At 50.2% G+C, this 23,002-nt stretch overlaps 1 protein-coding gene across 15 annotated transcripts in view; it reads right to left on the reverse strand.

Moving 5' to 3' along the window:
• The window catches only part of PARVG (parvin gamma), an 81,170-nt gene that overhangs the window by 38,465 nt on the left and 19,703 nt on the right, over positions 1–23,002 (reverse strand). For 8 of the 15 annotated variants that reach the window (XM_009217466.4, XM_031656215.1, XM_009217465.4 and 5 more), the window contains 2 exons: positions 16,823–16,895; positions 1,856–2,019 (listed from right to left, as the gene is read on the reverse strand). In XM_009217466.4, the coding sequence (XP_009215730.2) occupies positions 1,856–2,019; positions 16,823–16,895 (237 nt within the window). Of the gene's footprint in view, positions 1–1,855; positions 2,020–15,987; positions 16,327–16,822; positions 16,896–23,002 lie in introns of those variants that run through there. The other 7 variants (XR_004178887.1, XR_004178888.1, XM_021921658.2 and 4 more) reach the window with 2 other exon arrangements.

A 23,002-nucleotide genomic window follows, 5' to 3' on the forward strand; every position in this document is an offset into this window, starting at 1 on the left:
GCCTGGCTAATTTTGTATCTTTTTAGTAGAGGCGGAGTTTCTCCATGTTGGTCAGGCTGGTCTCAAACTCCCCAACCTCAGGTGATCCGTGCCCGGCCAAGAGAAGTGGAGCCTTTAACAGGGGATTGGGGCCGGGTGCGGTGGCGCATGCCTGTAATCCTAGCACTTTGGGAGGCCAAGGCGGTGGATCACTTGAGGATAGAAGTTCAAAGCCAGCCTGGCCAACATGGCGAAATTCCGTCTCTACTAAAAATACAAAACAATTAGCCAGGTGTGGTGGCAGACGCCTGTAATCCCAGCTAGTCGGAGGCCGAGGCAGGAGAATTGCTTGAACCAGGGAAGCGGAGGTTGCAGCGAGCTGAGATCGCGCCATTGCACTCCAGCCTGGGTGACAGAGCAAGACTACATCTAAAAAAAAAAAAAAAAAAGGTGATTGGATCATGAGGGTTCTGCCCTCGTGAATGGGTTAATCCATTCACAGATTAGAAGCTTAATAGATGAATGGGCTAATGAATTAATGGGTTATGACGAGAGTGGCACTAGTGGCTTTATATAAGGAGGAAGAGAGACCTGAGCCAGCACACTGAGCCCCTCACCATGCGATGCCCTGTGCCACCTCGGGACTCTGCAGAGGACAAGGCAGCTGTGACTGCCTCCATCATAAAGCACGGTGAGGCCAGGGAGTATGACCACTCCTGGGACACTCAGAGCCCTGCTCTCACACCCTGAGAAGCCCAAGGCACACAGGGAGGCCACTTGTGCCCCCTTGCTCCATTGGCAGCACCAGCCAAGTCCACCTGGGACCCGAGGTGGGAGTGAACCACCGCCCCAGGATGAGTGAAGCCCCAGGATCCAGTCACCTCCTGCCTGTCCAGCCTTCCCACCTGAGGCCCCAGAAACTGGGGAGGGGAGCTGAGACGCCCTCCAGCCCCTGGCCAGATTCCTCAACCACAGAGGCCAGGAACATAGCAAGACCCAAAACCATGGTTCTCTCATGCATGGAGGTTTATCAGGCCGCTGGAGGAAACTGGAAGGCAGGAAAGACGGGAAGCTGTTATGGTTGGCATCAGAATCCTCACTCCCTCACCCCCACAATGAGGAAGCCTCCCTGGGGCAGTGGCCACGCAGGGAAAGCATGAGCAGGGGTTTGAACTCAGCCGTCCGCGCGCAGCTGCTACCTTGCTAGAGGGCAGCCTGGGTGATTAGACCTGCAGGATCCCCCAACTGTGGGAAGGCAGGTCAGGTCTGGAGCAGGAACGCGGGGGGCTCCATTGGAAAGAAGTTGCCGAGTGTCCCAGCCCTGGGGGTCTCAGAGCACAGCTTTTCTGGAGCAACCCCATTTCAATAGCTCCAGGTCCAGGTCCAGGCATTACGGGGTGCAAAACTTCTACCATTTGTCATTTTAACTAAAGAAACACAAAGATATTTTCCTCTTACCAGGTATATAGAAACGACACCATGTGAGCCAGGCGAGGTGGCTCACACCTGTAATCCCAGCACTTTGGGAGGCCGAGGCAGGTGGATCACCTGAGGTCAGGAATTCAAGCCCAGCCTAGCCAACATGGTGAAACCCCATCTCCACTAAAAATACAAAAATTAGCCAGGTGTGGCGGCGGGAGCTTGTAATCCCAGCTACACAGGAGGCTGAGGCAGGAGAATCGCTTGAACCCAGGAGGCGAAGGTCGCAGTGATTCGAGACCATGCCGCTGCACATGCATGACTGGGGCCCTCCCAGTACCTTGGAAGCTGCCGTGCGAGGGAGGGAGGAGCTCTGAGGTTGCCCCAGCTCCTAGGAAGTCCACTCTGCTCTTTAGGGATCCTGCCCCTTGCTCCGGAAACCATCACCACATCACACCTGGCCCACTGTCACAGCACCACAGAACCCTGTTGTCAGCTGCTCCCAGGGAAATACAGCCAGAGATGTGTGTGCGTTGCGGGTGGTGGGTGGGGCGGTTGCTTCTGAGAAGCCCAGAACGGGGAGGGTGATGCCCTGGAATCTCAAGGTCGCAGCCTCCTGCCCTAAAAGGAAGGGGGAGACCCAAGCTGTGAGTGGGGAAAGGCCTTGTCCTCTCAGAGTCAGTCTGCCTGTACCCCCAGATGAGTTAGACATGTGATTAGGTTTGAGCGGCATCATGAGAATAGTATGACCGACGCTTTCTACGCGACCCAGGGACTCTGGTCTTACCCTTGGTCCCGATGACATCCTACCTGTCCCCAGGAGCTCCTAAATGGTGAATGGACATCAGCTGATGGGCCCTGTCTGACCACCACAGCCCAGATTTTGACAGCCAGAGCAGACAGGACAGGGCATAGGGTCTGTGCCCAAGGTGGCCTGAACAAGGCACCTGGCCCTGGGTGCGGAACCCAACCCATTAGGAGCACCCCATTCTCCCCTGCACATTGGAGGCCAGAACCCTGTGCAGACTCCCCAGAAGGTGGTTCCTCCCTCTGCTGACACCCCTCTCTATGGGGATTCACTGCCTCTAAGGCCATGGATGCCATTCTTGCCCATTAGAAAGCTCTGTCTGGCCAGGCACAGTAGTTCACACCTGTAGTCCCAGCACTTCAGGAGGCTGAGGCAGGAGGATCACTTGAGGCCAGGGGTTCGAGACCAACCTGGACAACATAGTGTATCCCCACCTCTAAAAAAATTTAAAAATTAGCTGGGCACGGTAGCACATGCCTGTTGTCCCAGCTACTCGGGAGGCAGAGGTGAGAGGATTGCTTGAGCCCAGGAGGTTGAGGCTGCAGTGAACCATGATCTCACCACTGCACTCCAGCCTGAAAAACAGAGCAAGACCCTGTCAAAAAAAAAAAAAAAAAAAAAAAAATCCGCTCTGCCTGATGCTGATGTAGAACCTGCCTGCTGCGCCGGGTCAGCTGGGGCCTCTGCCTCCCGCAGGTGAGCCCACAGGGAAGCTGAGTCTCCGTCTCAGGCTGTGGGTTCCCTCACACCCGTTTCTTACCTCCCTCAGCCCCTGGGGCTCAGGCTATTTCCTTCTTCCAGAACAGCTACCCCAGCCCACTCTGCCTTCCAGCAGAGTCAGGACCAGCTCTTCCAGAAGATTTCATCTCCCAGTACACCCCACACTAATTGTGTCCTTGAGAAGAAAGCACCAAAGCCTTTTCTGGCTGGTGTATACAGTTGTCCCTCAGTATCCTGGGGATTAGTTCCAGGACCCCCCGAGGATACTAAAATCCACAAATGCTCAAGTCGTTGATATAAAATGACCTAGTATTTGCATATAACCTACACACATCCTCCCGTGTACTTATACATCATCTCTAGATTACTTATAATCCTGATACAATGTAAATGCTATGTAAACAGTATACTATATTTTTAAATTTGTATTTTTATTTTTTGTGTGTGTGGAGACAGAGTCTCACTCTGTCACCAGGCTGGAGTACAGTGGCATGATCTTGGCTCACTGCAACCTCCACCTCCTGAGTTCAAGTGATTCTCCTGCCTCAGCCTCCCGAGTAGCTGGAATTACAGGCATGCCGCACCATACCCGGCTAATTTTTGTATTTTTAGTAGAGACAGGGTTTCACCATGTTGGCCAGGTTGGTCTCAAACTCCTGACCTCAAGTGAGCCACCTGCCTCGGCTTCCCCAAATGTTGGGATTACAGGCATGAGCCACCGTGCCCTGCCTTTCTTCTGTATATTCTTGATCTAAGGTTGTTGAATCTGAAGATGTGGAACCCGCAGACATCGAAGGCTGACTGTACCAACGTGATGGAGAAGACTATCTATAGATAAATTCAACCCCTCCCCCACTGTCTGGCTGGTTCAGGGGCGGGGCTGGGCTGGGAGACAGAGCTAGGCACGGGGAGGGCTTTCCTGAATGGAGGAGGATGGTGGGAGAGCAGATGCCTCCATGTGGGGACTCGAAATGGAGAGGGAGGATTTTAAAGATACTTTTTGCTGCTTATTAAAAATCTACTATGTGCTACCAGAGAATGCTTCTATTTTCCACAGTATGGCAGACTTAATCGCTGAACAAGAGTCCCACTGCAAAGCAACGGAAAATATAATGTATATGTATATATGTATATGAATGTATTTTATATGTGCATATATACAGAGAGATCTATAATGTATGTGTTAAAATGCACGACACTGAGCAAGAACAAGGAAAACACAAACCTGAGAACTACAAATGAAAGTGAAATCCCAAGAGGTGAGCAGTTGCCAAAGCCGGTTTTGCCTGGGGGACCTCGGCCACGCCTGGTTACCTGATCTTCCTTTGTCATGACCACATATGGCCCTGGGCATGGGAGGAAAGCCAGGACCGACCCAGCAAGGGAAATCAGGAAACCTGGCGGGGTGCAGTGGCTCACACCTGTAATCCCAGCACTTTGGGAGGCCAAGGTAGGCAGATCACTTGAGGTCAGGAGTTCGAATCCAGCCTGACCAACATGGTGAAACTCATCTCTACTAAAATACAACAATTAGCTGGGTGGTGGTGGGCGCCTGTAGTCCCAGCTACTCAGGAGGCTGAGGCAGGAAGGTCACTTGAACCCAGGAGGTGGAAGTTGCAGTGAGCCGAGATCGCACCACTGCATTCCAGCCTGGGCGACAGAGTGAGACTCTGTCTCGAAAAACGATCAGGAAACCCCACATAAAGCTGGTATCCCCCAAAGGACTGTGCTGTTACTATTGGAATAAGATGGGGAAGGAGGGGCTGAAGAAAGGGAAAGCAAGGATACTGGTTTATATCAATCTTGGACATGAGTAAAAAATGAATAAAAACCTCCCCTAAAGAGTCACAATCACAAGCCAGATGGGCTCAGCCAGGGCTCATAACCACAGCCGTAATATGGGTTTTACACTAGCTGTGTGGACCCCAAATCCTCAGGCTAGGATTTTCATATAAAAGAGCCAAATTGGAGTGACCCTACACACCCGGCAGAAGCAGACATGAATAATCGCTGGTGGTTCCCATTTTCAACCTACGCCTTGAAGAATTCTCCACAATTAATTTGAAAGGACCACAATCAAAATCCACAAAGACCCACAAGGGAAAAAGCACCATGAGCAAGCATCAAGGTAAACAACAGACAGCACAGTGAAGCTGCAAAGGTTTGGATATTAGCGTCATCAGACACAGAACAGAACATAAAGATAATCCATAGAAAGAATTAAAGGAAGGGTTCAAAAATACAAATCATATGAATAAAGAACAGACTACAAAAAGGCCAAGATATTTTGAAAAAGCAGCAAATAAAACTTCTAGAAAGGAAAAAAAAAATCTAATTGAAATAAAATGAACGATTAAATAGAGTTGATGCAGCTGTTTTAGTCAAGTGCTATAGTGTTTGTACACTGCTGCTGTAACAAACACCAAATGAGTAGGAGTTCAAATATTTCTTGCTCATATACAGTTCAGAATGAGTGTTCCTGACTGGCACGCAGCTCTCCTCCCAGGGTGACTCTGTCTGTGGCTCCAGCATCTCAGCACATGGCTTCCAATCTCACCAGGCTTGTTGGCATCACCAGAGCATCAGGATATCAGAGTATCAGGTCATGCAGGGGACCGGGTTTGAGGACCAGGCTCAGTAATGTTGTGTTTCACTTGATTCACATTTTATTGACTAGAACTCATTTATATGACCACGCTGGATTGCAAATAAGGCGGGGCATGCAGTCCAGCTGCGTGCCCAGCAGGAAGAGGAGATGGGCTTGGTGAGTGGCCAGGCCATCTGGGCCATGGCTGCTGAAGAAAGGTAGAGACCCCAGTCAGTGCTAGCCATGGCCATTGTTTAGCTGATAGCACTTTTCAAAACCCTGCCCACCATTATTGCAGTTCATCCTTAAGATGGATTCCCATCCTGGAGGTTGAACTAAGCAGGCAGGATCGTTCCATTTTACAGATGAGGAAACTCAGGCTCAAAAGGGGCAGGGACTGGTCCAAAACTACACAGCTGCTAAGGGGCCCAGTAAGACTGGAAGTCCTGGAGTCAGGACTTCCCATATCACACTCCTGCCTCTTACTCCAGACAGCCGGGGAAAGGAGAGGCATCATGGAGCCACAGGTTCTCCATTTGCCCCTGTGTTTTCAGCTGAGCTGGTGAGCCTACCAGCCCAGCACAGGGGCCGAGAAGATGGGCTCAAGTCAGAGCTGAGCCCCGCTTGAACACTGGCATCCTGGGGTGCTGGGGTGGCCAGCTGGGTGGGCTGCAAGTTAAAGCAGCAGGTCTAGATCTGACTCACCCAGGAGAGTTAAGAGGTCATGTTAGTGGGTCAGTCCACAAGTATTTACCCAGGGCTAGGTGCTGCTGTGGGTCTCCAACAAGCAAAGCCTAGAAGCTGAGACACAAAATCCAGGTAGGACTCACCTGATGAGCTGGCCTTTTAGTGCCTAACTCTGAGTGCCAGAGACGTGCCAGGCTTCTAACCTCACGTACTTCATGTCACTGCATCCTCACCCGGACCTATGGAGAAGGGCCTTCCAGCACTGTTTTTGTGCCTGTAGTGATGATGACTGTGATGGTGATGACGATTGTAGTGATGATGGTGATGGTGATGATGATGATGATGATGTGATGATGATGATGTGATGGTGATGATAGTGACAATAGTAGTGATGATGGTGACAATGATGGTGATGGTGACAATGATGATGGTAGTGATAGTGATGATGCAGTGGTTATGATGGTGACAGTGTAATGGTGGTGATGGTGATGATGATGTGATGGTGATGATAGTGACAATGATAATGATAATGATGGAGGTGATGACAATGTGATGGTGATGGTGACAGTGGAGGTGATGATGAGGATGATGACGGTGATAATGAGATGTAATGGTAATGATGGTGACAGTGGTGGTGATGGTGGTGATGACACCGATGATGTTATCTGACATTTATTGAATGTTATGTGTCCAGCAAACTTCAAGCTCTCCAGAAACTCAACTTTTTTAATAGCCCTATAAAGAATAGATTCCTTTTGCCTCCATTTGACATAGAAGGAAACTGAGGCTTAGGGAGGTAAGTGATTTGCCTGGGGTCACAGAGGTGAGGATGTGCCCAGGATTCACACCCCAGGGTCTAACTCAAGCATCACACTCTAAGCACTGCACCACCCAGCCCCTTCCACCCTGGGCCACACCTCCCCTGGGATAGAGCCTCGGTCTGAGCACTCTCTTTATACCCAGCTCTGTGCCCTGGGCCTGCACACAGTAGGTGGAGAAGTTCTCTTACAAATGATGTGTGCACTGTGATTTTGCACATTTGTAAAAACCCACCTAGGTATTAATGCATCACCTTTCTAGGTAATAATAAACAAACCCATATGAAATGCTTGTGGATAAATAAATGACTTCATGCAATTGTTGGCCAACCCAGCTCCATTGGCTGACTCTTCTTGGAAGAATCATTTCTGGGACATCTTCATCATCTACTTTCTTACCAGCCAGGCCCCTCAGCCCAGTCCCCCACTGACCTAGGGGCCCAGGACATTCCCTGGGCCACACCCCCAGGGGGTGGGGACCCCATGTGTCTCTAGGTCCATGATGCCCCTCTGCTCACCACTGCCCAAGTCTTACAAGGAAAGAAGGCTGGTGGGGCAGGGATGGGGGTTGGGATCGTTTTGGCAGCTTTGATCCATTGCCAGAAGATATGGGGGCAGGAACACACTTTTCTCTAGACAAGCTGTTCGCTTACCAGCTGACTTTGGTAAAAAGAAAAAAAAAAAAATCCTAGCTCCATCTGTTCCCAGAGCGGAGCTGGTGTGAGTCCTGGGGCTTCCTGCAGCTCAGGCGGCCAGACCCAGTTTCAGACTCCAAGACAGCTGCCCTCTGGATTATTTTGGGAAGCAGCTCAACTCCGAGGCACCCCAGCCTTCGAGGCATTTCCCTTCACTTCGAAGCTGTTTGCACACCCAGCCCAAGCTGCCAGCTCCTTCTCTGGCCCTGGACGCCTTCCTGTTCAGCTTGCTATAATTATCCTGCTTCCAACTTCTGCTGCAACTTCTACTGGAGTCGGATTTCTTGGGATGGAGGAAGAGAGAAAAAGAGCGAAGGCCATGGATAGTGAAATAAGGGGAGGAAAGGGCTCCCTGCTCCTGCCTCGTCTCAGTCTTCTTTGTGGGAACCACTTCTTCCACCCACCCACAGGCACCTGGGGCCCCCAGGCATCCACCTTGTTCCACGGTGAACACTCTTCCCCACTCTCGTCTCAAATAATGTCCCCACTCCATTTCTGAATGACAAGTTCCTGGGGCAGGTGGGATGAGGGCATCTTGGGCAGAGAGAACAGCATCAGAAAGACTTGGAAAGATCACAGAGATGTCAGGCATATAACTGGAAGCAGTGTGGAAAGGTTGAGGCAGGGAAGGAGACAGAACACAGTGAGCAGGAGGACCACAAAGCCAGCAGCACCAGAGCACTCAGAGTCCAGAAGCTGCCTGGAGGCTGGGACCTGGGAAGGTTAGAGCAGGATGGTAGTGAGACTGGGTTCCCAGGACAAAAACACTCTGGCGGCTGGTGCAGAAGTGAAGTCAGAGGGACAAGAAAGGGATGCTAGCTGGAAAGTTCCAGAGTGAGGATTAGGGGACGGGGCAAGTTCTGACTTGGATGTGGTGAGCTTGGGGTGGGTACCTCAGGCAGAGCTATGCCCTGGGAAGTTCAAAATGTGGATTAGGTCAGAAAGTAGAACAGTGGTTGTCCGGAGCTAGGGGAGGAGGATAGGGGTAGTTATTATTTAATGGATGCAGAGTTTCAGTTTTGCAAGATGAAAAGAGTCTTGTGGATGGAGGGTGGTGACAGTTGCATAATAATAGGAATGTACTTAATACTGCTGCATATGCTTAAAAATGGTAAGATGGTACATTTTGTGTTATGTGTATTTTACCACACACAAAAAACAAAAGAAAAAAGAAAGAAATGTGGGTCTGGAGCTCAGGGCTAGCGCTGCAGTGGAGACTGGAGAGTGACCCTTAGGGAGGAGGGACAGGAATTTTAGAAGCAGAAGGCATCGCCAGGAAAGCTGTTTGGAGTGGGAAGGACCAATACTGAATTTATTTCTGTAGGTACACAAGCTCACTAACATATAACCAACACTACACAAAATGATCAAGAAAGTCTTTTAGGCAGGAAGAAAATAATACCAAATGGAAAACGAAACAATGAGCACCAGGAATAATAAGTATGTGGGTAAATATAAAAGACTTTCTTCTCAATTAAAAAAAAAAAACTATTTAAAAGGCAATCGATGTGGTTGGATACCATGGCTCATGCCTGTAATCCCAGCACACTGGGAGGCCAAGGCAAATGGATCACTTGAGGCCAGGAGTTGGAGACCAGCCTGGACAACATAGGAGACCCCATCTCTAAAAAAAAAAAAAAACCCAAAAAAGTTAGCCAAGTGTGGTGGTGCATGCCTGTAGCCCTAGTAACTCAGGAGGCTGAGGTAGGAGGATCAATTGAGCCTGGGAGGTTGAGGCTGCAGTGAGTACTGCAGTCTGGGTGACAGAGGGAGACCCTATATCAAAAGGAGACAATTGACATTTTTAAGCAAAAGTAATATGTTGTGAAATTTATTCTACAGAAATGAGACACATGATAATAGGACACAGAAGAGTGAAGTGGAAGTAATATTACTTAAAGGTAGACTGTAATAAGTTAAGATGTTATAATAGATTAAAAGGTGGCCTCCAAAAAGATTTGTCCACATGCTAATGCCCAGAACCTGTGAATGTTAGCTTCTTTGGAAAAAAGGTTTTTGCAGATATAATTAAATTAATGATCTTGAGATTAGATAATCGTGGATTATCTGGGTGGGTCCTAAATCCCATGACAAGTGCCCTTATAAGAGACACACAGAGGAGCGATAGACAGAAAAAGGAGAAAGAAGCAAAGTGACTGTGGAGGTAGATATTAAAGCGATGCACCCACAAGCCCAGAGATGCTGGTAGCCACCAGAAACTTGAAGACGCAAGGAACAGCTTTCTCTCTAGAGCCTCCAGAGGGAATGTGGACCTTCTAACACCTTAATTTCAGACATCTGGCTTCCAGAATTGTGGGAGAATAAATTTCTACTGTTTTAAGCCAAGAAGTTTGTGGTAATTTGTTATAGCAACCACAGGACATGAATGCAGATGTGTATATAAAGTCTAGAGCAACCACTAGGAAAAGAAAATAAAGAAATACAGCTGGTAAGCCAATAATGAAAATAAATTCACATAGCTAAAAAGTTCTCAATCCAAAAGAAATAAGAAAAACATATGAACAAGGCAAATAGCAAGATGGCATTAATAATTCCATTAAATGTAAATAGGACTAGAGGTACCTTGAATAGTCAAATTCACGGAGACAGAAAGTAGAATAGTGGTTACCATGGACTGAGCGGGGGAGAACGGAGAGTTAGTGTTTCCTGGGTGCAGAGTCTCAGTTTGGGTTGATGAAAAAGTTCTGGAGATGAACCTACAAAGAACTCAAACAAATTTACAAGAAAAAAACAAACAACCCCATCAAAAAGTGGGCAAAGGATATGAACAGACATTTCTCAAAAGAAGACATTCATACAGCCAACAGACACATGAAAAAATGCTCATCATCACTGGCCATCAGAGAAATGCAAATCAAAACCACAATGAGATACCATCTCACACCAGTTAGAACGGCAATCATTAAAAAGTCAGGAAATAACAGGTGCTGGAGACGATGTAGAGAAATAGGAACACTTTTACACTGTTGGTGGGATTGTAAACTAGTTCAACCAGCATGGAAAACAGTATGGCGATTCCTCAAGGATCTAGAACTAGAAATACCACATGACCCAGCCATCCCATTACTGGGTATATACCCAAAGGATTATAAATCATGCTGCTATAAAGACACATGCACATGCATGTTTATTGCGGCACTATTCACAATAGCAAAGACTTGGAATCAACCCAAATATCTGTCAGTGACAGACTGGATTAAGAAAATGTGGCACATATACACTGTGGAATACTATGTAGTCATAAAAAAGGATGAGTTCATGTCCTTTGTAGGGACATGGAAATAGCTGGAAACCATCATTCTCAGCAAACTATCACAAAAACAGAAAACCAAACACCGCATGTTCTCACTCATAGGTGGAAATTGAACAATGAGATCACTTGGACACAGGAAGGGGAACATCACACACCAGGGCCTATTGTGGGGAGGGGTGGGGGGAGGGATGCCACTGGGAGTTATACCTGATGTAAATGACGAGTTGATGGGTGCTGACAAGTTGATGGGTGCAGCACACCAACATGGCACACGTATACATATGTAACAAACCTGTACGTTGTGCACATGTGCCCTAGAACTTAAAGTATAATAAAAATAAATAAATAAATATAAATAAAACGGGTTCAATCAGAACTGCAAGGGAAAAAAAAAAAGGAAAAGTTCTGGAGATGGATGGAGGTGATGGTTGCACAACAATATGAATGTACTTAATGCCACTGAATTGTACACTTAAAATGACTAAAATGGTTAACTTTATGCTAGGTATATTTTGCCACAATAAAAAATGTAAGTGGACTAAACCCTCTAATTAAAAGGCAGAGGTTTTGTATAAAAAGACACAGTTATTTGTGTCTATAAGAAACCTACCTTAAATAGACTCGGTTTAAAAGTATAGAAAAAGATATACCATGCTAATACTAACAGATTGAGTGGCTATATTAATATCAGACAAAGCAGATTTCAGAGTAAGAGATATTACAAGGGATAAAGGAGACAAAAGGACACTATAATCTTATATGAGTTATGAAACAAAAATTGATAGCATTGAAAGGGGAAATAGAGAAATATACACTTACAGTTGAAGATTTTAACACTTGTCTCTTAGTAATTGATAGAAGCAGTAGAGAGAAAATTAGTAAGGATATAAAAGATCTGAAGAACATAATCAACCAACTAACTGACATTTATGAAACATTTTGTCCAACAGCAGCAGAGCACACATTCTTTTTCAAGTGTATACAGAATATTTACCAAGATAGACCATAATCTAGTACATAAAACAAGTCATAATGCATTTTAAATGATTTAAATCATACAAAGTATGTTCTCTGACCACAACAAAACCCAGTGCCAAAAGATAGCTGGAAAAAAAAAAATCCCCAAATATTTGGAAATTATACACTTCTAAATAACCCATGAGTGAAAGAGGAAGTCACATTTGAAATTAGAAGATATTCTGAACTTCATGAAGGTGAAAACACAACATATTAGTATTTGTGGGATGTAGCTAAAGCTGTTCTTAGAAAAAATATTCCAGCATTAAATGTTTATATAAAAGAAGAATGTTCTCAAATCAATGATCTTAGCTCCTCAATATATTTAAGATGTCAGTTTTCCCCAATTTGATCTAAAGAACAGAATTCCAGTCAAAATTTCAGCAGGCTTTTGTGCAGAAAATGACAAACTTACTCTAAATTTTATGTAGAAACCAAAAGAATTAAAAAGACCTAGAAGAACCAAAATAATTTTTGAAATGAACAAAATTGGAGGACTTATTTTTGTATTTTTAGTGGAGACATAGTTTCACCATGTTGGCCAGGCTGGTCTCGAACTCCTGACCTCAGGTGATCCACCTGGATTGAGTGAAATTCCATCTCAAAAAAAAAAAAAAAAAATTGGAGGACTGATACTACCTGCTTTCAAGACTTGTTATAAACCTCCAGTAATCACGACACTATAGTATTGGCATAAAAATACACATATCCACATAAAGATGTAGATTGTGTAGATCAACAGAACAGAATAACACATAATAGAGAGTCCAGAAATTGACCTAAATATATATGGCAAATGGATTTTCTACAAAAGTGCCAAGGTGATATGATGGGGAAAGGAAAATCTTTACATGAATAGTACTGGAACAATTATGCATTTATATATATACACATATACGTATATATGTATACACATACACAGGCAAGAAAAGAAAATTTTAAAAATGACCTATTACCTCACCCCATATACAAAGATTAACTCAAGATGGATCATAGACCTAAATATAGGAGCTCAAATTATAAAACTTCTAGATTAAAAAAAAAGGCAAATGATTTGAACAGACACTTTACCAAAGATATACAGATGGAAACATACATGAAAAGACGTTGTTATGGACTAAATGTCTGTGTACCCCCAAAATTTACATGTTGAACCTCTAACTCCCAGTGTAGTAGTATTTGGAGGTAGGGCCTCTGGGAGGTGATTAGGGTCAGATCAGGTCACGAGGACGGAGCCTCATGATGGGATTCATTTTCTTATAAGAGGAAGAAACACCAGAGCACTCTGATGCTCTTGTTCTCTTCTCTCTCCCCTTCTCTCTCTCTCTCTCTCTCTCTCCCCTTGACCTTGTAGGGACAGAGAGAAGGAAGTCACCTGTGTGCCAGGAAGAGAGCCTCACCAGGAGCCAAATCTGCCAGCACCTTGATCTTGAACTTACCAGCCTTCAGAACTGTGAGGAATACATCTCTACGGTATTCTTCAGCCCAAGCTGACTAACACACATACTCAGTACTATTAGTCATTAGAGAAATAAATTTAAAACTACAATGTGATACCATTGTACCCTCCAGAATGGCTAAAATGGAAAAGACGGACAGTACCAAGTGTTGGCGAGGATGTGGAGTAACTAGAACTCTCATACATTGCTGGTGGAAATGTGAATGGTACATTTACTTTGGAAAACAGTTGGCAGTCTCTTTTTTTTTTTTTTTTTTTTTGAAGCAAAGTCTTGCTCTGTTGCCCAGGCTTGAGGTGCTATCTTGGCTCATTGCAACTTTACCTCACAGGTTCAAGAGTTTTTATCTGCCTCAGCCTCCCGAGTAGCTGGGATTACAGGTGTGCACCACATCCGGCTAATTTTTATATTTTTAGTAGAGATGGCATTTCACCATGTTGGCCAGGCGGGTCTTGAACTCCTGACCTCAGGTGATCTGCCCACCTCAGCCTCCCAAAGTGCTAGGATTATAGACATGCACCACCCCACTCAGCCTAGTTGGCAGTTTCTTATACAGTAAAATATACACTAATATGACCCAGCCACATCAGTCTTAGGTACTTACTCAGGAAAAATGAAAGCATAGGTCCCACGCCAAGACTTAAACATGAATACCAATGCCACTCATAAAAATTAAAACTCCAAAAGAACCCCAAAGGGCCATCAACTGGCAAATGCATACACAAATTGCTGTGTACCCATATAATGGTGCTGTACTAAGGACATGGGTGGTTGATAAAACAAACAATGAAGATACTCTCAATAGCATTACGCTAAGTGAAAGAAATCAGACACAAAAAGCAACATACCATAGGATACAGTTTATAAGAAATTCTAGACAAGGCTAAATGATGGTGACAGAAAGCAGATGAGTGGTCCCCAGGGCCAGGGGCTGGGAGAAGGGGATTGGCTGCAGACAGGTGCAGAAACTTGCATGGTGATGGGAATGTCCCATGTCTGGATAACGATGGTGGTGGTTACGTTGACTGCATGCATTTGTCAAAACTCATCAAATTGTACACTTCAAACTGGGAAGTTATTCCTCAATAAAGCTACAGAAATTAAATAAGTCACTTTTTTTTTTTTTTTAATTGCTGTCAAATAGAACAAGAGTGAGGATGTGGAACAGCCAGGCAGAGCCAGCCTGCAGTGAGTGGTGCCCGAGCAAGTGAGGACGCAAAGACCCCAAGAAGTGGGGCTGGATTTCAGGCTTTCGGGATGAAGCCAGCTGAAAGAGGTTGAGCCTGTGTCCCCAGAAGCTCAAGGAGAGGACCTGAGGTGCTGGAGGGGGCATCTCAATGGAGGGGGCACCTGAGCAGGTGGAAGGAGCTGGGCTCCAGGTACCTGGTGTGGGATGATGCACGTTTCCCAGAGGCAGCTGGGGTAGGGTGGGTATCCATGAACAGGGGTGCATCTGAGTGCTCGCATGGAACCCGCTTATGGGCTTGGGTTTGCCCTGTGAACTGGGAGCTGAGAGGGGCAGGCAGATGGGAGGCTAGGTGAAGGGAAGACCCTTCAAGGCCTCCTCACACCCAGACACCAGCTCTCAGGGCTGACCTGGCGCCATGTCCCTGGCTCCCATCTTGCTCTCCCGAAAGACATCTGCCCAGGCGCCCCCAGTGGATGTCAGTGATGACCTATCCCCTAACCCCCCTCTAAAGCCCCTCCCCAAGGCCACAGCTGTCAAACTGTGAAAACCCCAGACCCAAAGGCCTCTTCAGGGTCCAAGGAGGAGCAGCAGCCTGGGGCAGTGGTTGCCCTCCCTACCAGCCTCACCCCTCCCTGCCAGTCCCACCCCTCCCCACCAACCTCACTCCTCCCCACCAGCCTCAGCCCCCCTGCCAGCCTCACCCCTCCCCACCAGCCTCACCCCTCCCCTCCAGTCCCAGCCCTCCCCGCCAGCCTCAGCCCTCCCCGCCAGCCTCCTCCCCTGCTCCCATCAGCCATCAGCTCAGCCCCACTCCGGAAGCCCTGGACCGACTATGTGCAATTCTCCCACGCAACTCTTATGTGCAGAAAACGCCAAGTCTCACTGGAGCGAGTGGGAAACCACAGCTCCCGAGGATAGACTGGAGACAACCTGAACCCACCAACCAACCGCGAAGATCGTTTCTTTGTGACTTTTGGGCAAAACCCACCAGAGCAGCTGCAGGGCTCAGCCCGGCCTGTGCTGCTTTAACAGTCACTGAATCCACTTCTCCTGGTGGGTGGGAGCGTGGCTATGGAACCATGCCGGCTCCTGCCTTGGAGGGTGACTCTGGGGCCCATCATCCCAAGTGAGAAGCAGGCCAGTGTGGGGACCTGGGCTGGAAAGGTTAGGGTCTGGGGCTGTGGGCCCTGTCCCTGTGAGCCTCCAGCCCCAAGTGATGCCACCTCTCTGGGCTGTCACTAGCCTGGGCCCAGAGGCTGATGTGACCCACACTCACCCCACGGGAGGGAGGCTGTGGGTTTAAGGGCCCTCCGCAGGGCCCTGGCAAGTTCCCAGAATCCCTCCCAGAAATACTTTTATTAAAATAAACTGAGCAAGGCCAGGCAGCTCAAAATGATCCACACAAGGGGGTTCAGAGACCATCTGATGATGGAGACAGGAGACAGTGTGGGAGGGAAGCAGGTCACGAATGCACAGGAAACAGCGGGACTGTGGGAGGACCCCCTGTGGCCTCGGGCCCTCCAGCTGAGCTGATAGGCAGGCTCTGGACTTTGGGGGCAGTGAGGGTCAATTCAGGGCTCCACGGGGCGTACTGTCCCTGTGTGCTTTCTGTGTGTGCTTGCAGAACAGGCCATAGAGCACCCGCAGTGTGCTCTTGGCATCCTTGTTCACGATGTCTGTGGACCAAAGGAGGGCAGGGCAGCTGGTCAGGCCTGGGTGGCAGTGACCGACCATCCCGGTGTGCCCTGCACTGAGGGGTTTCCTGGCATTCAGGATTTCAGTACTAACACCAGGAGAATCCCTGGAAACCAGGACAGCTGGTCACCCCAGGCCTGAGTCCCATGCCCGCTGCGTGACCTGCCTCCTCCTCCTGGCCAGTCATCCCCTGAACCTTCCTGTGGTGCCTCCAACACAGCAACTCCTCAAGGTCTGGCTTCTCTGGACAGCCTGTCCCCACAGACCTTGGTCTCCCCCACGCCAGGACCTCCTCCTCTGGGGCTGCAGTACCCCCTCCCAGGAAACCTTGGCAAGCACCCATTCTCCACCCCTGCCAGGCAAGAGGACTCTGCCAACGCGTGCTCATCCCCCAACGCCCTGCACCCCGTTCTGTGGCTCTAACACGAGGTGGCCACCCAGGGCTGGCCACCATGTGGGCATCTGCCATGCACTCACCTTCAGGGCTGACGGGACAGCTGAGCAGGCCCTCATCCTTCAGCAGCTCCAGCGCCAGGGTGACGTTGTGAAGCTAAGATGAGAAGGCCCTGTCAGATGTAGGCACAAGCAGCAGCCCCAGGCCAGGCCCTGGGTCCCAAGTGCCAAGCCCTTCCTGTTGTCTACGATGTCCATCATGAGCCCAAACTCCCTACAGCCCCCAAGGATGGGGAGCTCACTCCGTCACACAAACAATCCATGCCTCATTCCTCAGACACTCACAGGCCCCACTCTGAGCAGGTGCTATACCACACTGGGAACACACATGCATCCAGGGGCCACTGCCATTGAAAAAGACAATCACCAAAGAGGATACCCAGTAGGGATCAGGGAAGGCTTCCTGGTCGAGGTGATGCCTGGTTGTGAGTCCTGCCAGGCAGGGAAAGGAGCAAGAGCCTGGGGTGGCAGATCCCCTTTGAGAACAGCTGTTTCCCAGGGCAAAGCACAGCGAAGAAATCGAGGCTCGGAGGAACCAAGGGGCTCACTGGAGCTCACGAGACACAAAGTGCTCAAACCAGTCTGCCCACGGGAAGCAGACTGGAGACTGGAGTGGTCCCCACCCAGCTGGCTGTCCTTTCCGCCACCCCTTGCCTGGGGTCCAGTCTCAGAGATGGCCCCCTTTAGAGGTAGAGGGCGCCTGAGCATCAGTCAGGTCCCCCAGGGGTTCATTGCTCAGTTTGGTCCCTGCCTGGGGCCTCCTTTTGCTCATCTGCAAAGTGGGCTTACCACAGTTCCCCTGTGCCTTGCTGTAGGATATGGTGAGAGCGCAGGAGCCCTGCCGGCCCTCCCGCAGTGGGTCCCCTCCCTTCCCATTCTAGCTTCTCCCTTGGGCCTCATCTACAACCAGAGTAGGTCCCAGCCCTTTGCCTTAGGGCAGCAGCCTGGTGTGGGTGAAGAGGGACGAACTCCTGGTTCACTGTGACCTCAAACAGGTCCTCCCTTCTGCCTTAGCCACCAGTAGATACACTAGAGGGGCTGGACATCCCAGCCCACGGGTCAGCCGTGCCTGGTCCCATTCCCTCCCTATCTGCCTGGCCACAGCAGTCCCACCAGGGCAGGGCAGTTCCCATGACAACCCAGCCAAGGGCCAAGAAGCCAGGTTGGCTGAGCGTTGGATGAGCAAGGCCAGGCAAGACTCATCCAGAATGCCAGCCTGGCCCAGGCCACCCTCAGCCATCTCCTGGAGGGCCCGAGCAAGAGGACTCTTGGGATCTAGCTTGGATATCTGTGCACTGCCACCCCCACCCCTGCCACTAAGTGTCTGACCTCAGACAAGTCACACATCCTGGCTGGGCCTCAGCTGCCTCATCTGTGTCATGCGGATGATGCATCTGTCTGCCTGCCTCTACAAGGCTGCCATGTGCGTTCAATGTGATGACGGACACAGAATTGAAGCCACAAAGCAAGATTTGAAGGGGAGGATGATGAAGGCACAGGAGCCGGAAGTGGGTTAGCAGAGTCCTTCTCCACTTGGGGACACGAAGATGGAGGGCAGGTCCCAGATGGAAAGGAGTGTATGGGCAGGGTGCCCAACAGCAGCAGCAAGGCCGCTCCTCTATAGTCAGCCAACAAGGAGAAATGGGCCAGGCACGTTGGCTCATTCCTGTAATCCCAGCACTTTGAGAGGCCAAAGTGGGCAGATCACCTGAGGTCAGGAGTTCAAGACCAGCCTGGCCAACATGGTGAAACCTTGTCTCTACTAAAAAATACAAAAATTAGCTGGGTGTGATGGCACATGCCTATAATCCCAGCTACTTGGGAGGCTGAGGCAGGAGAATTGCTTGAACCCAGAAGGCGGAGGTTGCAGTGAGCCGAGATTGCACCATCACACTCCAGCCTGGGAGACAGAGTGAAACAAAGGCTATCACACGGAGCCAATGCTGCAGCACGCTGCAGGTGCCAATGCGGGGTGAAGCTCTGAGGCTGTCCAGACCAAGATGGACGGAAAGCTCTGAGTGGACAGACCAGAGCATCACCGGAAGTTCCCATCACTGTGTCCCCAGTTCTTCCTCCTAGCCTGGAATATTCTGGGAAACTAGGGTTGCAATTGTTGCTATTGCTCACATTCTCATTATGAATATTATTTGCAGTTACATGGAGAGTAAATGTCGGAGGGAGAACAAGACCCTGAGGAACCTGAGGTTCTAGATTCCACACTGTGCTCTCCTGCCTCAAAGCCCCACCTTTGATATACTCAGTGAGTCAGAATCTCCCCAACTGTGATCTAGGATGGACAGGAAATGGGATATCTGTGGCCAAACATTTTTAGAAACTGATGGATTAAATAAAATAATATGGAAGTCCTTCACTGCAGGACTTATCAGAACCTTGAACGTGTTAGTGGGTCTCACGAACCTTCAAGACTAGACATGTTTCCCCAAGTTATTTATTCATACATAGAACCCATTTGTCACAGAGCACCTCCTGGGACCAATGTTTTCGAATAACGTTGTTCATTCACTTATTTAAAAAATACTTGTCATCTACTATGTACTAGCCATGCAACTAGTGCCCAAAACAAACCAGACCCCCTGCCCTCATGGAGCTTATGCTTTGGGAGCGGCTATCAACACTGAACATTATGACATCTGCTTCTGTTTGTCACACTCCTCCTCAATGACCCTGAATCCGAACAAAAGATCATCTCCCAGAAGGGCCGACCCTGACTGCAGGGCTATCTCACGATGCTCTGTCCAGAGATTTTTCTTCCATGTGCGGTTTGAGATGAAGATAAAACTACCACCTTCCACAGAGCCAAGAGAAGGTTACAACCCAGGAGGATGCGTGCAAATCCTCCTGGGGAAGAATAATTTAATGTGGAAGGACGCCAAGGATTCCTGGCTCCAGGGATTTGATTTCTGGGAGCAAATGATCCTCTCTCCCCCCGTCCTTAACTTCCGTGCCCATCACGAATGACTATCTCACATAAACACCATCCGCAGACAGGGTCTGAGAATGAGAAATCCAATTTCAGGAGGCTACTCTGCCAAGATAAAAGCTCCACAGGGGCCCACCTTCAGCAAGGGCTGTGTTCCCGCCCTCCGCAGCTGACGACCTCTCAGCACTTCGATTACACATTCCTGCAGCAGAGATTGCCCACAATATGCTGTAAAAATTCATTCTTGGGGTCTGAGCTAAGAGGCTGCTGCTCTTCCCCCACATCTAATCTGACTCATATTCAGAAGTAGGTTCTAAAATCAGTGGATTCAGCAAAGCGGCTGCACACAGCAACATGGAAGTCTGCACGTTTGTTCCCATCTTGTAACTGGGGCTTGGATGGTGCAACAGATTGAGCAGAGGCCCTGCAGCCCAGGGGCGCCCCAGAGCGGCTCCGAGCTGGGTTCCGAGCCCCAGGCCCTCAGCCCACAGGTGGTCCCACCTGCCTCCTTCCTCCACCTTCTCTCCTCACCACTCACATTTCAGTGCCTTGCCTTCCCGAGGCAGGCTCAGAACCCAGTCTCAGCCTTGGCTTCAACCCCACCGAGCCCTGGCACCCTCCATCTCCCAGGGGCTCACGCTGGCTCCACAGGAGGGAAACAGGGAGGTCCCTAACTCACTGTGTGCTCTGGGCCAGGCTTCTGTGCCTCTCTGAACTGTTTCCTCTGTGGAAATGGGGATGGGAAGAGTTCCTAACTCCAAGACCCAACATGAGGACTTGCTAGCACATTTGTCCACACTGCCTGCGGGAGATCCCACCATCGGCCCAATTCTGCGCCCACACACTTTAGCAGGGCTGTCCCACATCACTGCCAAGGCCACAGGGCCTGCTCCAATGGAAGTGGCAGCCTGCCCATTCCAAGCCAGGGCCTCATGCCTTCTGTCTGGTCTCTCGTGTGTCTGCCATTGCCAGGAGGAAAGCGTGCCCGGGCCAGCTGCTGGTCCCAGGAGGAACATGGCAGGCTGTGGCACAGAGCCGAGCCACCCAGCCACGGCAGCCTGATCCCCATCCAGTCCTCGGAAGAGTGACAAAGTCTAACTGAGCCTCCAGCAGCTAAACTCAGTCGACCTGCCGGTCTGTGGGAAGACACGAGCGTGGTTTTCGGCCCCTAGGTTTTCAGGTGGTTTGTTAAGCAGCATGTCTGTGGCAACGGCTGGCCGACGCGGCTCCTCCGAATGGAAGAACCTAGGAAGCAGCGGCCACTCTGCCTGCCATGACCACCAGGACCGTAGACACTGACTGCCCCAGCCTCGCTGCTCTGACCCAGCATCCAGCTCTTGGGAACCAAGTCCAGAGCCCCTGGCCTCCAGGGAAGATGGAGGTCACACCCACTCAAGATGCATCCCCGCTGGGGCGAGGGACACGGCAGGCTGCGGGCGGTAGGCTGTCCTGGCATGAGGCTGCCACTGAGCAGCTGGGTGGTCCTGGGTAAGCCTCTCGGGCTCCAGGCTCCTCTCTGTAAAATGGAGATGCAACCCTGCCCCGCCCTCACAGGGGCATGGAGGTAGGATGGGGGAGAGTGCCAGGAGAGGCAAAGTGCAGGGAGCTAACCCCAAGGGAATGTGGACTGTGGTTCAGGGCCCCACAGAGCACTGAGGGACTGCAGAGGAGCTGAGAAGGTGGGCAGAGCTGGCCGCCCGCCCGGGGAAGCAGGTGGGAAGCAAAGCCGGGGTAGGCTGGGCTGAGAGCACAGCCTGTGTGGATGCGAGGGAATGGGGGAGGACCAGGCCCTGGAGAGCTGGAAGCGGGCCAGAGGTCATGTGGCTGTAGCTGGGAGTCGGCAGGAAGGGAGGAGGGGACGTGGCTGGGGAGGCAGATGGGGCTTGGCAGTTGGGTGGTCCACTTAAAGCAGAGGAGAGGCATGGGGTGGGTGTCCAGGAAGGGTTGAGGGGAGGGGACCCAGAAGAAGGGTCTAGGTGGAGGAGGAGTCTGGTAGGGGCCCAGGGGGGACCTCACCTGCTACTGGGCCCCAGATAGGCCAAGAGGCCTGATCCAGTGCCAGGGACACCCTGGGCATATGAAAGGGATGGAAGCCTTTGTCTATCCCAGAAACAGCCCCAAAGGCAGGCCCTGGGACTGGGCATGTGGCCCTGCCTCCTGCTTCATCTCTTCAGAAAAAGCTACTGCTGCAGAGAGATAAAGAGGTCCTCCTGCCCCGGGCCACGGGAACCCCGGCATGGATGGAGATAAGCTGGCTGCCCAGGATCCTGGGCATGCCACCAGCCACCAATACTCCAGCCTGTACACTGGGATGCATGCCTCCAATGTCACCTCCTGTGAGAGGCAAGGCTGGGGATACTAGGCACCACATGTCCCTCAATGCTTACTCCTCGATGGTTCTCCAAACTCTTTCTCACTACCTGTGTGGCCTGAGTGGGGGGCAGGCATTGTCAGCCCATTTTCAGAGACAGAAAACCTGAGGTCCAGGCAGGCAGGGAGCTGGTGGTGAAAAGCACAAGACCCAGGCCTCTTGCCTGGCAGTGACCCGGGGTAAGCCTTGGCCCCCAGTGGACCTCTGTTTCCTTATTTGGAAAGTAGTAAAATCCCTTCTCATGGGCCAGGCCTACTGGGTAGGGAGGGCACTCCTGACAAGGGAGCAGCCTGTGCCAAAGCCCAGAGGTGTGAGAGCCCAGGGAGCTCGAGGAAGTGGCAGCACACACAACAGGGGCCTGGTGGGGGCGGAGGCAGGACTAGCCAGTGGGCACTGAAGGCTGTACCTGGGGAAGAGGCGGTGGGAGCTGCATCTTCGCAGGCTCACCTGCCCTCCCACCTCACCTCCATCACTCTCTCCGTCCCTCTTCCTCAGGTCAAGCCACAGCCCTCGTGCCTGGATGCAGGCAGCCAGCTCCCAGCCAGTCCACCAGCCTCTAGGGTCCACGTGGGAACTGCTGAGCCCCCCCAGGTCAGGCCCCACCCTTCCAGCCCCTCTAGTCAGAGTGAAGCACTGACACCTCCCTGACCCATTCCTGTTCTTGCCCCACTCTGAGCCTTTGTTGACGCTATTCCCTCCCCTCTGTGAGCCCTTCCTCGGTAACTGTGCAAACCAACCCCTAACCAACCTCCCAGCTCGCCTCTGATGCAATGCCCTTCTTGACTCCTTGAGATTATTCTAACCCCTCATTGTTCCAGGTCCCTCCTCTGACCCAGGCATCTGAACCAACACATTTTGCTGTGGCCCTGCAAGACCACATGTCACTAGGAGA

The sequence above is a fragment of the Papio anubis genome, chromosome 16, assembly GCF_008728515.1.
Source record: "Papio anubis isolate 15944 chromosome 16, Panubis1.0, whole genome shotgun sequence".
Taxonomy (NCBI): domain Eukaryota; kingdom Metazoa; phylum Chordata; class Mammalia; order Primates; family Cercopithecidae; genus Papio; species Papio anubis.